The sequence below is a fragment of the Daphnia magna genome, linkage group LG8, assembly GCF_020631705.1.
Source record: "Daphnia magna isolate NIES linkage group LG8, ASM2063170v1.1, whole genome shotgun sequence".
Classification (NCBI taxonomy): domain Eukaryota; kingdom Metazoa; phylum Arthropoda; class Branchiopoda; order Diplostraca; family Daphniidae; genus Daphnia; species Daphnia magna.
This window is the reverse complement of record NC_059189.1, coordinates 4,012,229-4,026,550: the sequence shown is the minus strand read 5'-3', so window position 1 is coordinate 4,026,550 and position 14,322 is coordinate 4,012,229. Positions and strand designations below refer to the sequence as shown.

The window sequence follows — 14,322 nt, the reverse complement described above, 5'->3', positions numbered from 1 at the left end:
TGCAACATTGTCCTCACGGCGTGAGATTGTTCCAAAAGTTAAAGATATCGCTCTCATACCAGGTATTTTTAAATAAATAGTAATAAAATAAAAGAACGAGGTTTTTTTTTTATTATTATTATTCCTCTCATAGATCATGTTCGTCTAGATTGACCTTGTTTTGACGAAGGTAAACTCGAACAAGTCGGCCCTTTCCCATATTTATCGTATATAATCTTGTAACAGAGGAAATGCTTGACATTAATGGTGTATTTCTCTTGGCATTGAAATGTCCACCTCCAATCGTGTCGTTTGGTTGTTCCAGAACATCCAGATGGGTGGAGGAGCTTGAGAAAAAAAACAAAAAGTACAAACTAAAGCAGAGACTGGAAGGCTCGATGAACTTACGCAACTTGGCCTTTTGAAGACATAGGTCTTAATGGGTACCGGAAGGTCGCCAGATTCAAGGCTGTCTTAAAAAAAAACCAAAAAAATAAAAAAATAAACGCGCAGTCACGGTGAACGTGTAACAATGTTGATGTTTCAGAAAAGTAACCTCAACCAATAACCACCTTGTAGCGTATATATAAAGACTGTTCCATCCGACTCACAATCAAACCAATCTTCTCCAAGATCTTGCGCTGTGAACAACTGTTAACTTTGCGACAATATGAAGCTTTTGATGGTAAATCTCTATTTCAAAACTCGTTAAATTAACTAAAGCCCCACTTTCAATAGACTTTGTTTTTAAATTCCTATTTGTTTTTTTGTTATTTAAGATATTGGCTGCCTTTTTGATGATGTGGGCAAGTGTTTGCTTGGCTAATCCGGCGGAATCTAAGGTGGCGGTGGCCGCAGATGGTGAGGTCCACGACATGGTTGGAGATGAACACTTTTTGAAGAAGTATTACAAACACCGCGCATATTATCCAGCACCCATCTACCGTCCTGTTTACCATCCAGTTCCGGTTTACCACCCAATTCCTGTTTACCACAAAAAATACCACAAGGGTTAAATCGGTTTTTGTAAACAAGAATTCAAGGAAAATCACCACTGTACCAAAAACAAAACAAAAAAAAAAAAAACAAAACAAAAAAATCATGCCAAGCTTTCTTTTTCTCACACATCATTGCAATTAATCATTTTTTTTTGTCTGAAACCGCATGAGGTTACCTTACAGAAATTCCAATTGATGTTTCCTGCTCAAATAAAAACAAACAATTGACATAATGTTTCTTTTTGTCGTAAGCTTGGTTTCCATTGCAAAATTATGTCGACCTAGCTCGGACATAAAAAAGAAGAGTACACTTTTATCTATCGCCTTTAAGTTCTTGCAATTAGACCCCAGCTCATGTGACCTAATCGATTTTTTATCCAACCGGTTCGTCCAGTTAAAGTTTGTAGTTTAAGGTTGTAATGATGGAAGGGAGCTCCTAAAACGTAAGCGAGTCCGTTTTTTGTTTGTCTCATTTTGTTCGCTTCATCAGACTCATGTGAATAAAAAAAAATAAAATAAAAAAAAAAATCTGCAAAGCGAACAGTAACGTCATTTGGCGCGACATCCCACTTGGCGTTGGCCAAATAGAAATTGGTCCTACAACAGATTTATTATAATATTGTGTTATAACAAACGTATTTAAAATAGGAGAGCTTTAAGGAGCTTCGTAAATGTTATAAATTGAACTGATCGCTCGGTTTAACAATCTACTGTTCATCATCCATTATATCGTCATTATGGATGAGTGGAAGATAATTTAAATTTATTTTATTGGATGCCCGGTCGGAAGACCAGGCGTTCGAAAAATTAGTCATATAGACTCATCAGTGCTCCCAACCACGGAAATCTTTAGTAAAAGGCGAAAGATTTATCCGGGTATTGATTGGAAACCAGAGTAACGTTGGACTGGAAATCCACCTTTACTTATTTGATGTCTTCAGCAGACTTTGGTTTGCGAAACGTAGTTATTGTTTAACTGTTTAAAACAAACCATTGCTAAGTGACTCATTGAAAACTAGCAAAACATTGTACAAGCCATCTTGTAGGACAAAGTTCATTTTCATTATTAGATGTTTTCTATTCGTATTTTATGCTGCTTATTTTAATGTTTAAATTTGGGGGAAAGACTAAGGAATCATGGCGACGTGAAATAAAAATGCCCAAGGCTATTTGGTGTATCGCGTATCGAATATCGAAAAGTAAGAATAGACAATAAAAGCTCACAATTATGATTAAGGATTACTGGCATTCTTTTTTAATACATGAAAATTGCAGTACATGCATTCACATTTTTAGAATAGATCCAAATATTTTCGCAAACTAAAATAATCCTAATTGAAAATAAGAGTTGACAACCTTGCTAGTAAAACCATTCCACTTTGTCGACCGTAAAAACAAACATGGCGCTTCTAAGGTAGGACATAATCAAACCGAATTTCAAAATATGACAATCAATCCTAAATGATAAAGCTTGAATAAAGATTCATTGATATTATGTTTGTTCTCAAATCATCATTAGGACAATCATAAAAAATAGTACTCAAGCCAAGCTCCTTGCAGCAGCTCCAGTAAAGTCATGGTAAATAAAGTGATATATAATTATATATATAAATAGTTCCAAGACACATTCTAAGGTCATAGCTCATGAATCTGTTTTTTAGGCAACCAGCTGTGACAGCCTCCACATTTGGCATGAAAAGCATAGAAGCTAATCGCACTAAACCTCTTACAAATGAAAACTTCGAGGATAAGAACAAACGGTTACAGCGCCCTATTTCTCCCCATCTGACTGTTTACAAATTCCAGTCTAACATGGCACTGTCCATTACACATCGTTTCACTGGTCTTGCACAGAATGGATTTATTTACGGTCTTGCTCTTGGTAATATAAACATCCCAGTTGGCGGCCAAATTTTTAATGTTTTCCTATGGGATTAATAATTATTTTTTAAATCTTAGGTGCTATGACATTACCAGCATCTTTTCCTTATTACCTGGGGCTGCTTGAAGCTGCACATATTCCATTAGTTGTGCTTGCTGTCAAGGTCCTTATTGCTTTTCCATTTTCCTACCACTTGGTTAATGGAATCCGGCATCTTGTCTGGGATACTGGTTATAGCCTTACAATTAAGGGAGTTGAAAGCACAGGATATATAGTCCTTGCCGCTGCTATAGCATTAGCTTTATATTTAACATCCCTTTAAAACCCTTGGTGCAAAGTAAGTGCAGTGTATTTACAGTTGTGTTTCTGGGTGGGTGTGAATAAAGGTAGTAAACTGTTGCACATAGAATGTTTTATTTCAAAAGATTTGCTTTGTAAAAGCACAGTTCTGCTAGGCTTTCCTTGATGTCTTCCATGGCTCTGTGATTTAGAGATTTTTTTGGCACATTTTTCATAGCATCTGGGTACCACCTCCTAAATTAAAATCATTTTGTAATAGTTTACAACAAACTAACCAATTTAAATTCAGACATTACTTCCCAAGCTCCTTGATTGTTGAAACATCTATTATACGATAATGGAGGTGGTTTACCAGTTTGGGCATATACCTGTGAAGAAAACGTTTGTCTTCCCCAATTGAATTCCCAGCCAATGGACATTCACCTGGGTTTGTATGAAGCTCAACAAAATTTAAAATCTGTTCCTGAGCATCTTCAATGCTTATCTTACTGTTCCTACATGCTTCAGTAAGACCAGACTGAGTAAAGAGAATGCAACAAAACAATTTCCAATATGTTATATGGTAGAAACTCATTGACTTCAGCTAATCTACCTCTCGATGTGTTTTTTTGCACCATTCTCCCATTGCATCTAACACTGTGTCGGGTTGATATATTATAAGATTTGGACCTTCAGCAACAAGATTCAGATCTCCATCAGTAACAAGACATGCAGCTTCAAGAATTTTGTCTTTGGTGTCATCCAATCCCGTCATCTAGATGTAAATACATGGACCGGTAATTTTTCCTCACCGTGAATTAGATTCCCTTTATCTCATTACCTCTAGATCCATCCATATGATTCTGTGTTTAGTAGCAAGAGTTGTTTTCGCCATTGTTCGCCTGCACAAATTATAAGAAACTAATCTCAGGTGTTTTGTGAACATCAGTCTGAATGACACTTTAGGCATAGACAACGAAGTGGGAGACCACGAAGGGGGCCATAAGGCTGAGAGGACGGTAGGTAGCGATGCGCGTGAGATGCCGCATAGTGGCGCTGAGTCCGCTAAGATAATAATTTTGGGTTTCCCTACTGATCCAATACTTCACACACCGTAATTTTTAAATAAATCATGCACGGTATCACTTTGGTATGCACATGTAAATTAAGCACAAAAATTCAGCATATCGTGTGAATTATTTTATATTTTTAGTGGTTGGGTAACCTACTTTCATAAAATGTTTTATTTTTCCCCATTTCCCGAGACAAAAATTTTTTTTTTTCGAATTTTCGAGATAGGGAAAATGGGGGAAAATAAAACATTTTATGAACGTAGGTTACCCAACCACTAAAAATATGAAATAATTCACACGATATGCTGAATTTTTGTGCTTAATTTACATGTGCATACCAAAGTGATACCGTGCATGATTTAATTAAAAATTACGGTGTGTGAAGCATTGAATCAGTAGGGAAACCCAAAATTATTATCTTAGCGGACTCAGCGCCACTATGCGGCATCTCACGCGCATCGCTACAGAGGGATATAGGCGTTAGCGGTCTTCCACTTCGTTGTCTATGCTTTAGGCATGTTTTAGATTAGATATGCTTGCAAATAAGTTTTACACCCTACAAAAAATAGGGGTTCTGGTTTGGGTCGGCGCGGTCGGGGCGAAAGAGTGATTTTCCGCCCGTTGGGAGCGCCTCTTGTGGGTGTGTTGTTCCACTCCACGCAGAAACTCATTTGTCGACAGATGGGAGTCCCACCGGGCAGAAAATCACTCAAACGCCACGACCATGCCCCGAGCCCCCGACCCAAAACCCTCGTTTTTTTGTATAGTAATCCCCGCAAGAGGGTACCCCTTTTCTGAGAGGGAAAATAGCATGAAAATAGCCATAGTGGAGGAACCAGGGGTCTATGACTCTGCTTTTTCCCATTTTAGTACTGAATACGTGCTTCACACACACGTATTAGCGGGAATTGTAGTTTACTTTATGTCACGAATTGTACACCTTAATTTTCTAGAGCCTCTTCCGATATCCCATGAATTATTTCATTATGTAATTCAAACTTTTGGGTGCGTTTCTTAAATTCTTTATTTACCCCCTCTTTTTTCCGATTTTTTGGTAGTATTCTCGTATATAGCTCATCGTGAAACACTGCATTTAAAACAAAAATTCTTATCGTTTTCACAGAAGCGGGAAGTGCTGTTGTTACTACGATGTATTAAAAAAGCAATCAAACTAAAACACTATTCATTTAATGAGAATGGGATCTTGATGAATGTCATCATAAAAAAAATAATAAAGTAACAACAGCACTTCGTAGTCTGTGCTCGTACGTTTAGCCTTTTTGAAATTTAACTTCAGACTTTTTTAATGAAAACAAAAAAGAAACGAAATTTTTTTATTTTTTAACACTTATCTTATTTTCTTATAAACCATATATTTACAACATATAAGTGGTATGTTGCAACATTAATCTTGTTATTCTCAGTCGTTCTTTGTTACTCTATTCTCGCGCGCTTCTTCGATTTGGCGGGCACGATCGCAGGCCGATTAAGTTTGAATTCCGTGTTGCATGTCGTGCACATAATGCTAAATTTGCAAAAAACTAAAAAGAATTGAGCCATTAATGAAGGCAATACTATTTTCAATTGAAATTCTTACTTGAAAGACAGACAGAGCAAACCCAGCCAATGTCAACCAACTTGTGATGGCAGAAGCAAGCTGCTCTGTAATCAACCTTAGTGGGAGGTGGCAAGACTATTTTTGATCTGCAAGATGGACTTGGCAAGAAGACCCATAACAAATACTCAAGCAATCCAGCAACACTAGGAATATGTAAGTACTGTCCTCCAGTTATGTCACAGCCTTGCTGCAGTAATCCAGAATCGGTATCCATCATGCAGCAATCAATCACAACATTCTAAAAAATAATTCTTGTTAAATCCGTAGAAAAAATAGAGTTGACAACCATTTCAACAACCTCCTTTTGAGCAGTAAAAAAAACGTTCATGAAGGTCATGTACTGCAAAGCACTGTCACAACTGCCACTAACAACAAGGACACGTGGTTTTAATTGATGACTTAGACTGAGTTCTCTTTGAACACGATGGATATAAGACAGAGCACGGGCCATAGCCCCTCCCAATAAGGAATCAGATTTTGTAGAATCATTATCAGTCATGTCATTTAAGATTAGCTCTCCAAGGCCATGCCTGACGTCAGAGTCAACTTTGGCAAACATGTCATACTGCCCAGGTCTGTTATGGTATGAACGGGAAGTCCCATCCATGGAAGGATATAGAAATTTGCTGAAGAATAGGGAAAACCATGTGACTTGTGACACTATAACAATTGTTAAAATGTCATAATTACGTTGATTTGCTATTGCAGGCAATGATTGCCAATTTATTGTGAGAGGCCTGCATCAGGTGAGCATTTCCAAAAGCAATAAGTGAATCAAAAATTCTATTCATCATGGAAGATCCATCCAGTGGTTGGCTTGCAAACTTTTTTGCAGGTGTGGCATCAATTACGATCGCTACCAAAGATGTTTCAATTCGTTCTGTTAAAGATAATCATCGATCAGAAATATTTAGCCCTTTAGGTAAGTTTTCATTTAGTTTGATGAAATGTAGGCTTCACCTTCTTTATCCTCCATCCTCGTTTAGATAAAATATAACCGATTAAACAAATTATGTTGGAATAACAGATTTAACTAATAATGTGGGTAACATAAGAAGCGTGAAAGAAAGAAAAAGTACTTGACGATTCGTACTATCACCACCCTCTTTGGTTGGTTGGTTGATTGAATTGAATTGGTGCACTACTGTTGATGACTACCCTCTTTCCTTCACTTCAAAATGTAAACACTAAGTTTGCAGATGGAACGAAGCCTTTTCTGAAGAGCACTGCGCACGTCATTCATTTCCAAATTGATTATTTCATTAATTTGATTCTTGAATCTAGATTTGTTTCTTTCCATCTTTTGTTGACATCTTAACTCGCATTCGTTTTGGGAAAGGAAGAGAGTAAGAGAACGTACGTAGAAATTCGAAATTACAGCAAAGCAGCACCGAGATAAAAGAAAATACTGCGAAAAACATTGAATTTCTAGTTTCCAACAAGATTGATATTTTACCGATTGTCACCTTTATCTATTAATGAAGATGGCGGGTGTTGAGGTGTTAATCACATTTTTTACTACGGTATATTAAGAACATCATTCTTTGCTATATCATATGGAAATGTTTGTGCAGCGGTTGCAAATAACGAATTAACGATGTAGAAGAATTCATTGTGATTTTTATTTAGAAGATTACCCCGGAAGACCGCGGGGGTGAAAAGGATTCGATTCGTCCGTGTGGCTGTAATGAGTAATGACTAAGGATAAAGGAAACAGTACCACACACCCTTATTTGAAAAAGAGGAAATTGTACAATTCATATTAGTGCTTTTCCCCCTCTTCTCTTCCCCCTTTCGCTTCCTCTTTATTTATTTGCTTTATTTGTCAGACACTACGCGCTAGACTGGGCAAGGTTATCTTTCGTTTATCTTTCTCTCTTGGTCACTGCATAATGTATATGAATACTCTGTGATCGCCCTCTGTCGGACTGAATCCCCTCCTCCTATGTTACCACAAATTTCGTCAGTTGCGGGCGGGAAGAGCTTGCCGTCAGGGCAAATTATTTAGCTAGTGGTAGATTGACTTGCTGTCATTTTTTCTATGCTCAAGGGGTTTGATTTCTGTCTGGTGCTTTTTAAAAGACGATAGCTCCCCCATAGATAGGATTATTCGAGGCTAGGTGAGTTTTTCAGTGAATTTGAATGGTATTGTGTTCATATGTGGGATTCACGCCTATTTAGTAGTCGTACGCTCAGTTGGATGAGAAATTTGACACAAACAATTTTCTTTTTCATTACTAGTAGCGTAAAAGTGACGGTTGAACGCATAAGAACAAAGATTAGAGAGTAAAATCTACCGACCACGTGTAATAAAAACTATTTTGCCCCTTTATTGTCCACTATTCAGGTGATTGTGGAGGGAATCGCTGTCTATGTAGTTACGGATCCCTGGCCTACTACGGTAGCTATGGCAACTGCTAACCATCGTGAGCCAGATCCTGAAAGCATCAGCTGCAGCAGTGCGCAATCGCCGAGTCGTAGCCCAGCAAAGAGAGCAACATCAGCGGAACAGTTGTCGCTGATTGCAAGCACTAACAAACACACGAAGGCTCTCGGATTGAAGAGCTTGTTAGCTGAAAAAGTTCGGGGTGTAAAAGAATTTGGACATCGTTTAAATAAACTAGGCAGACATTTGTCTACTTCGGATCAATCGGAGCTAGCTAATGGCCCTCGTCTTCTTTCTGTTTCTTCAATCGATCCTGATGCTGAAGTGCCTCGCCTCGTCCGAACCAACGCATTTAAAGTAGGTTGTTGCCTTGGTTATATCGTAAACAACGAAAAACATCATAGTGGAAAATTTCACTGTTAGAAATCCTTTTTTTTTTTCTTCCTCTCTCGTTTCTTAGATCAAACAACGAAATTCAGTTACATTCACTTCACCCCCAGTCACGCCGCAATGCAGCAGTTCGAGCCTCTTGCCTCGATCTGCAGACGAACTGCAACCCGAATCTGATTCTGATCAGTCAGAAAACTCTAACACTTCTTTTAGAACTACATTGAGTTTTGACGTGTTTGGGGCGATTCCAGCAGATTCCAGCAGTCCCATTCCGGATTTCGAGCAAAACTTCGCAATATCTGAACAGCGAGAAGCTAATCTTATTATTGTTAACTGTGACAGAGATAAACAGAAAGCGGATAGGAATGAAGTTGAAGATCGTAGCTGCGAAGACTCTATCCAACCTGAATTATTCGCTACTTTGCCGTTGCCCCTGTTGCTAATAAATGATGAACTGGTGACCGCGGAGGATCAATCCCGTAATAACAAAGTAAGTAGTAGCCTTGAAGATTTCGGGTTAAAACTGAAGGTTTCATTCACGTTTGCTTTGAACAGGAAGACTGGAATGGCAACTTGCTCGATGATGTTAGCGACTTAGGAGACTTCGAAAGTTGCAGTTCGTCGATTCCTGAAGATAAAGCCGGGAACGAACTAGAAGACTCGCCTTTTTTCAGAAACCGAAGTAGTTCGGAATCCGCCGTGATGGGCAACAAAAGTAGCATTAATAAAGCCAAGGTACGGCTTAATTTGAATCCGCGGCTTGGAACCGAAACTCAGGAACTTCACCGAGTGCCGCAGGCTATTGCCCCAAATGAGCTTTCGAACAACAGCGGCCCGTCGTCTACACCGCAAGTTCCAGCGGACACAGGAGATCAACAAGAACAACAACAGAGCATTATAGTTCGTTCGTCATCCAAAGTTGTTATTGAAAAATCTACAACATCAGAAACTCTTTACGCCGATGTAGACGAGCCAGAAGAAGCAGAAGATCCTTCAAGTTACCAAGACGTCGTTCATCACCAGACCTGGACCTGCGAAGAAAATTTACTGATTGTGTCAGAGACATCGGATAGTATTAATGTCCCTGATCTTCCTTTGGACAGCAATACCGGAACCGAAACATGTAGTTTGAGAGAAGTCTATGACATTGAAAATGCTGGAACTCTTTCATTGTCAAGTGGTTTTGAACAACAAACAAGTGATAATATTGGATTGGATGCTGATACTTCGTCATATGCAACAGAGCTTTGTACAAGGTCAAATGAAATAGTACAATCCAAAATAAAGGACAAGTTCAAGCAACTTGACAAGCAATTTTCTACCACTCCAGAAAAGAGTGCATGCCCCATAACTTATCAGCAACATTTTACAAGAGGGCAGCTGGACTATCTTGCACTCGAAATCCCCAACCTGATACTTCATTGCACGATTGCAATAAAATATCATATTCTCTCAATCTATGCCAGAGAAAACAAATCAGTAAGCACCATGTTAAGGAACTCTTCCATTTAATATTTGATTACTTTTTTTCTTTAAATCCCTCAAAGTGGATTTGCTATTTGAAAGTTTGTGTTGTGTTAAGCTCTAGCTAATTTTGCCATATTTGGGGCTTTCACCAATAGGCAAGCACTTCAAAGATTGGAATTGAGATGCCTGATATGATCCATCTTGGAGGTTCTTCATCAGGACATAACAACAGTGCTACCAGATCTACTAACATGGCAAATAATGGGCAGCCATTTACTCTTACAAGACATAAGAAGGTAGAAATTCCAGCCACTTCCATCCTAAGCCACGCGCAAAATGTGGCTAGACGAGAACCAAGTGATCTTGGAATTCCATATCCATCAGGTAATGGAATTTTTGCTTATATAATTTTTAGGAGATTAATCCATATGTATATCCCTGATTTCCCTTACGATGTAGCATCTGCAGAAAAGGAGTCCAATGTATTACGGAAGGTTGCAAGCCTCACTTATGACTTGGCTATGGAACAAAAGCAGCAAGTTAGTTCACCGAGAGGGCGGTCTGCTCTCGAAAGACATGATCTCAATGCCTTAGAAAATTTTGAAGGTATTTTGAAAATTGCGGTTATGGGTTTTGTTCTACTCACTCAGAATCTATCTGTTTATCTAGGGCAAATGCTGGTATCAAACCTGCTATCTTCTATTGATGAAGATCATTATTTAAGGCTTCTTATTAGCAGCCATGACCTGCGACTGCTGATGGGCCACTTTGTAAATTATTTATTGAACATCGGCATCATTTGCCCTTTGGAAGATGGGCAAATTTGTGACAAATTTACGGTTAGTATCTGAGAAAATTCATCGAACAATAATGTATCTACTTTCGTTTAATGACTAAACCTAACTTTTCTCCCAGGTGGACCGAATGTATAGATGGGGCCGACCTGATGCGAACAGCAAAGGAACACCTCGAGCCAAAGAAGATTACTTACCGATACAAGAACATTTGGCAGCTTTCCAACAGGCGCGACTAGAGCATGACGCAGAACTCAAACGGATACAAGCTGATTTTCGTAATAAGATAAAAGAACTGGAGGAAACGATTGCTACCTTAAAGAAAGAAGTGTTAGTCCTCAAAAATCGACCAACTCTTGAACCACCTCCTTATGTTCCGCCGCCTAGTCCTTACTCTTTAAGTGCTCCGCCGCCACCACCACCGCCACCTCCAATGGGATTTTCTTCTCCGACATACGGCAGAAGACCAGCAGGGGATGCACCTCCACCTCCACCATTACCACCTAGTTCCATTCTGTCTTCGGATAATCTTGGACAAGTAGGAGGGCCTGTACCTCCACCTCCTCCTTTACCTATATCATCTTCTGCTGGCCAAACGAATTTTCCGCCTCCACCGCCTCCCCCACCCCCGCCGTTTGCCTCAACTGGTTTTGGAGGACCTCCACCACCTCCGCCACTTCCGATGGGAGGACCTCCACCACCCCCGCCGCCTATGATGGGGGGACCTCCACCACCTCCGCCGCCTATGATGGGGGGACCTCCTCCACCTCCGCCGCCTATGATGGGGGGACCTCCACCCCCTCCGCCGCCTCCGATGGGGGGACCTCCTCCACCGCCGATGGGTGGACTTCCTCCCCCTCCGCCGCCCCCTATAGGGGGGTCGGTTCCACCACCTCCCGGGCCTGGAGTACTCGCTTCGCCACCGTCACTTCCAGCTCCACCGAGTGGTGGATGGAATTTCAACAAAACTGTTATTCGAAAGGTAAATACCTTTGACTACACATGCTTATATTTATTTTATGAAGCATAAATCTCGTTTTCTTTTTTTTTTTTTTTTAAGAATCCAGTAGATCCTAAACTACCAATGAAGCCTCTATATTGGACGAGAATTTTAATTCCATTCCAACCACCACAAGCAGTGGCGATATCAAGCGTATCTGACGGCAAGTATGACGAATTTTTTCGACGTTGCTTGGAGCGAGATTAGTATGTTGTAGTGCTTTTCTAGCAAATCACTGTGGGATGGACTGGAAGAGATCGCTCCCGATAACTGGGACGATTTCTCCGATTTATTTTCACGACAAGTTGTCGTTGCGAAGCCAGTGAAACCGAAAGCGGAGACGAAACCAGTGAAACAGCAAACTGTCAAAAGTGGGTATACATAACACTCGTTGTATTACGATTTTAAGTTTATGTCTCTATTTTATTAACTAGTTTTGGATAATAAGCGGTCACAAATGGTTGGTATTTTAATATCAAGTCGCCACTTAGATGTCCAAGAGGTGGAAAGTGCTGTGTACAACCTAGACACTTCTGTGATTGATCTTGAAACTCTTCAAAAGATCTTTGAATTAAGAGCTACTGAAGATGAATTAGCCACCATGCGTCTAACATTGGAACAGCAGCCAGAGGCTGTTATGGACAAGCCAGAAAATTTCTTACTCGAATTGGCCAATATTCCTAGTTTCTCAGAGCGGGTAGCATGCTTCATGTTTCAAAATAGCTTTTACGAAATACTAGCAACTATCACGAATCCACTCAACAATCTTAAGGTAAGGCTGTTGTAGAGCAGCGTTAGCGTAATTTACCTTGAGTCAAATTTACATCTCAAATACGAATTATTTTCACAGCTTATCTGTGAAAAACTGATGACGAGTGTCGAGGTGTCTCGTGTCCTGGGTATTATTCTGGCTTTAGGAAATTACATGAACGGTGGCAACCGTCAGCGGGGACAAGCTGATGGTTTTGCAATTGATATTCTTCCCAAAATTAAAGATGTTAAAAGCAAAGACAATACGCTCACCTTGATTTTCTACGTTGTTAAAGTCTATATTCAGGTATGAGTTAAAGGGATCTTCTAGTTGATAGATACTTAATTGTTTTGTGTACTCGCTTGTTTTACGTATGCAAACGCAGAAATTTGACGAGAAAGCTGGAACAAGTGATGCTCGCATGCCATTACCAGAACCCACGGATTTAGATAAAGCAGGACACCTGAAATTTGAGGAGCTAGAAGCTAGTCTGAGGCAGTTGAATAAAGAAATTGAAGGTGCATTCGCCATTTTTTGCGTTCTCTGGAACTACAGAAATTATTACTACTAAAAAAAACTTTGTATTGTATAGGTGTTGAACAAAAAGCGAACCAAGTAATAGCAGCTTCTGAAGAAATACATTTAGAACCGTTCAAAGAAAAAATGGAATCTTTTTTTGTACAAGGTGATACGAGTCCTTAGAATATATGTGTTGAGTGAGTTACAAAATTTGCTACGTTTTCAGCAAAAAAATCACTTTCGGAAGAAGAAGAGAATTTGATAGAATGCAAACAAAGGTATTACTGTGTTTGAAGAAAATTTCAGAATCTCTAGTTACATCTTACGTAATAAATTTTTCCGTTATTTAGATTTGAAGCCGTATTGAAATATTTCAAGTTTACACCAAAAAAGAATTCGGAGCTTGATCCAAAGGATTTCTTTGGCCTGTGGTCAACTTTTGCCTCGGACTTTAAAGATGTTTGGAATCGTGAACAGCAACGAATTTTCAAAGAAAAGTAAGTTTTATCAGCAAGGTAAACAACGAGTTATCGTAACATAATTTTCCAAAAATTATTTCGCCTATAGTTTGGATAAAGCAAAACAAGTCGTTAAACAGAAGAAACTACAAGCTAGCTCAAGTTATGCGAAATCAAAAACTGACGAAGGCACATTGGTAAATCAAGGCAAAAATTTCAGTAGTTGAATGTGTCTAACGCACTTGTTGGGAATTTTTCAGAAAGCAAGACTACTAAGTCGAAAAAAGAAATGATGGCTGGAATATTACATAGTATGCCTTTGCTGTATCAGTTTAAGCTTTCTGTCTACCAATGGATGATACGCACTACTATACTACGTTACGATTACTAACGCGATTATACGTGTCATCCATTGGTTGTTCATATCACTATGGCAGCCTTTGATGGTCAGAGTCGAGGGGCAACCTTCAATTTTTCTCAATCTCCTAACGAGTAGACATTCCGATTTAAAGTATTGGCTTGTCAATCGTTATTCGTCCTTTCTCAATCTTGTTACAGATAAAAGTTGACTTACGACTTCTCAATTGTTGTGCATTCCACGAGAAATATCAACGTTATACAATAATTTATACAGTTAATTACTTGAACGCATCTTATGAGGCATTTTTTACGACTATATAGGATAATAAATAACTCATGACTTGAGAACGAAATTTAAAATTTAGTTG

The 14,322-nt window shown here is 39.1% G+C and overlaps 5 protein-coding genes and 1 non-coding gene across 9 annotated transcripts; 3 read left to right on the top strand and 3 right to left on the bottom strand.

The window, feature by feature from the left end:
• Positions 1–539: 539 nt before the first annotated feature.
• LOC116929001 lies at positions 540–1,205 on the top strand. Its single transcript, XM_045178191.1, has 2 exons — positions 540–664; positions 759–1,205. Exons 1-2 carry the CDS (start codon positions 650–652, stop codon positions 993–995), a joined length of 252 nt encoding a protein of 83 aa, XP_045034126.1. The 5' UTR covers positions 540–649; the 3' UTR covers positions 996–1,205.
• Positions 1,206–1,752: 547 nt separating this feature from the next.
• Positions 1,753–1,876, bottom strand: LOC116929894. The gene has a single exon (XR_004398154.2). It is a non-coding gene; the product is annotated as a U5 spliceosomal RNA (small nuclear RNA).
• A 414-nt stretch (positions 1,877–2,290) lies between these two features.
• On the top strand, positions 2,291–3,258 carry LOC116928989 (succinate dehydrogenase cytochrome b560 subunit, mitochondrial). Its single transcript, XM_032936131.2, has 4 exons — positions 2,291–2,391; positions 2,497–2,556; positions 2,639–2,859; positions 2,937–3,258. Exons 1-4 carry the CDS (start codon positions 2,378–2,380, stop codon positions 3,179–3,181), a joined length of 540 nt encoding a protein of 179 aa, XP_032792022.1. The 5' UTR covers positions 2,291–2,377; the 3' UTR covers positions 3,182–3,258.
• Positions 3,191–4,875, bottom strand: LOC116928988 (oligoribonuclease, mitochondrial). Its single transcript, XM_032936130.2, has 5 exons — positions 4,730–4,875; positions 3,980–4,108; positions 3,752–3,913; positions 3,456–3,676; positions 3,191–3,393 (listed from the first exon to the last, which is right to left on the bottom strand). Exons 2-5 carry the CDS (start codon positions 4,106–4,108, stop codon positions 3,273–3,275), a joined length of 633 nt encoding a protein of 210 aa, XP_032792021.2. The 5' UTR covers positions 4,730–4,875; the 3' UTR covers positions 3,191–3,272.
• Positions 4,876–5,531: 656 nt separating this feature from the next.
• On the bottom strand, positions 5,532–7,019 carry LOC116928987 (general transcription factor IIH subunit 3). Of its 2 annotated transcripts, none has more exons than XM_032936129.2 (6): positions 6,909–7,019; positions 6,790–6,806; positions 6,520–6,709; positions 6,128–6,455; positions 5,809–6,067; positions 5,532–5,752 (listed from the first exon to the last, which is right to left on the bottom strand). In XM_032936129.2, exons 2-6 carry the CDS (start codon positions 6,803–6,805, stop codon positions 5,646–5,648), a joined length of 900 nt encoding a protein of 299 aa, XP_032792020.1. In that variant the 5' UTR covers position 6,806; positions 6,909–7,019; the 3' UTR covers positions 5,532–5,645. The 2 variants fall into 2 exon arrangements, with proteins under 2 accessions (XP_032792020.1, XP_032792019.1); XM_032936128.2 differs by having other exon boundaries at positions 6,790–6,822; positions 6,909–7,017.
• On the top strand, positions 6,615–14,232 carry LOC116928986 (formin-2). Of its 3 annotated transcripts, none has more exons than XM_032936125.2 (18): positions 6,615–6,751; positions 8,177–8,572; positions 8,676–9,095; positions 9,161–10,084; positions 10,228–10,456; positions 10,532–10,678; positions 10,742–10,911; positions 10,988–11,848; positions 11,927–12,033; positions 12,095–12,237; positions 12,301–12,638; positions 12,717–12,923; positions 13,003–13,135; positions 13,210–13,302; positions 13,363–13,414; positions 13,487–13,633; positions 13,704–13,791; positions 13,855–14,232. In XM_032936125.2, the coding sequence occupies exons 2-18, from the start codon at positions 8,237–8,239 to the stop codon at positions 13,885–13,887; spliced, it is 4,428 nt and encodes a 1,475-aa protein (XP_032792016.2). In that variant the 5' UTR covers positions 6,615–6,751; positions 8,177–8,236; the 3' UTR covers positions 13,888–14,232. The 3 variants fall into 3 exon arrangements, with proteins under 3 accessions (XP_032792016.2, XP_032792015.2, XP_032792017.2); XM_032936124.2 differs by lacking the exon at positions 6,615–6,751 and adding an exon at positions 7,786–7,949; XM_032936126.2 differs by lacking the exons at positions 6,615–6,751; positions 8,177–8,572 and having other exon boundaries at positions 8,964–9,095; positions 9,165–10,084.
• The last annotated feature ends 90 nt before the right edge of the window (positions 14,233–14,322 follow it).

Bases quoted from the DNA above. Each gene is read 5' to 3' on its own strand.
- LOC116928989 (XM_032936131.2), top strand. The intron at 2,557-2,638 runs GTAAATAAAGTG...TCTGTTTTTTAG, and splicing joins GCAGCTCCAGTAAAGTCATG to GCAACCAGCTGTGACAGCCT. The intron at 2,860-2,936 runs GTAATATAAACA...TTTAAATCTTAG, and splicing joins TATTTACGGTCTTGCTCTTG to GTGCTATGACATTACCAGCA.
- LOC116928988 (XM_032936130.2), bottom strand. From the start codon at position 4,108: ATGCCTAAAGTGTCATTCAGACTGATGTTCACAAAACACCTGAGATTA. The intron at 3,914-3,979 runs GTAATGAGATAA...ATTTACATCTAG, and splicing joins TCATATGGATGGATCTAGAG to ATGACGGGATTGGATGACAC. The intron at 3,677-3,751 runs GTAGATTAGCTG...CTCTTTACTCAG, and splicing joins GCAAAAAAACACATCGAGAG to TCTGGTCTTACTGAAGCATG.
- LOC116928987 (XM_032936129.2), bottom strand. The intron at 6,456-6,519 runs GTAATTATGACA...CCTATTCTTCAG, and splicing joins GCCTGCAATAGCAAATCAAC to CAAATTTCTATATCCTTCCA. The intron at 5,753-5,808 runs GTAAGAATTTCA...AATTCTTTTTAG, and splicing joins TTGCTCTGTCTGTCTTTCAA to TTTTTTGCAAATTTAGCATT.
- LOC116928986 (XM_032936125.2), top strand. From the start codon at position 8,237: ATGGCAACTGCTAACCATCGTGAGCCAGATCCTGAAAGCATCAGCTGC. The intron at 9,096-9,160 runs GTAAGTAGTAGC...TGCTTTGAACAG, and splicing joins ATCAATCCCGTAATAACAAA to GAAGACTGGAATGGCAACTT. The intron at 12,924-13,002 runs GTATGAGTTAAA...ATGCAAACGCAG, and splicing joins TTGTTAAAGTCTATATTCAG to AAATTTGACGAGAAAGCTGG.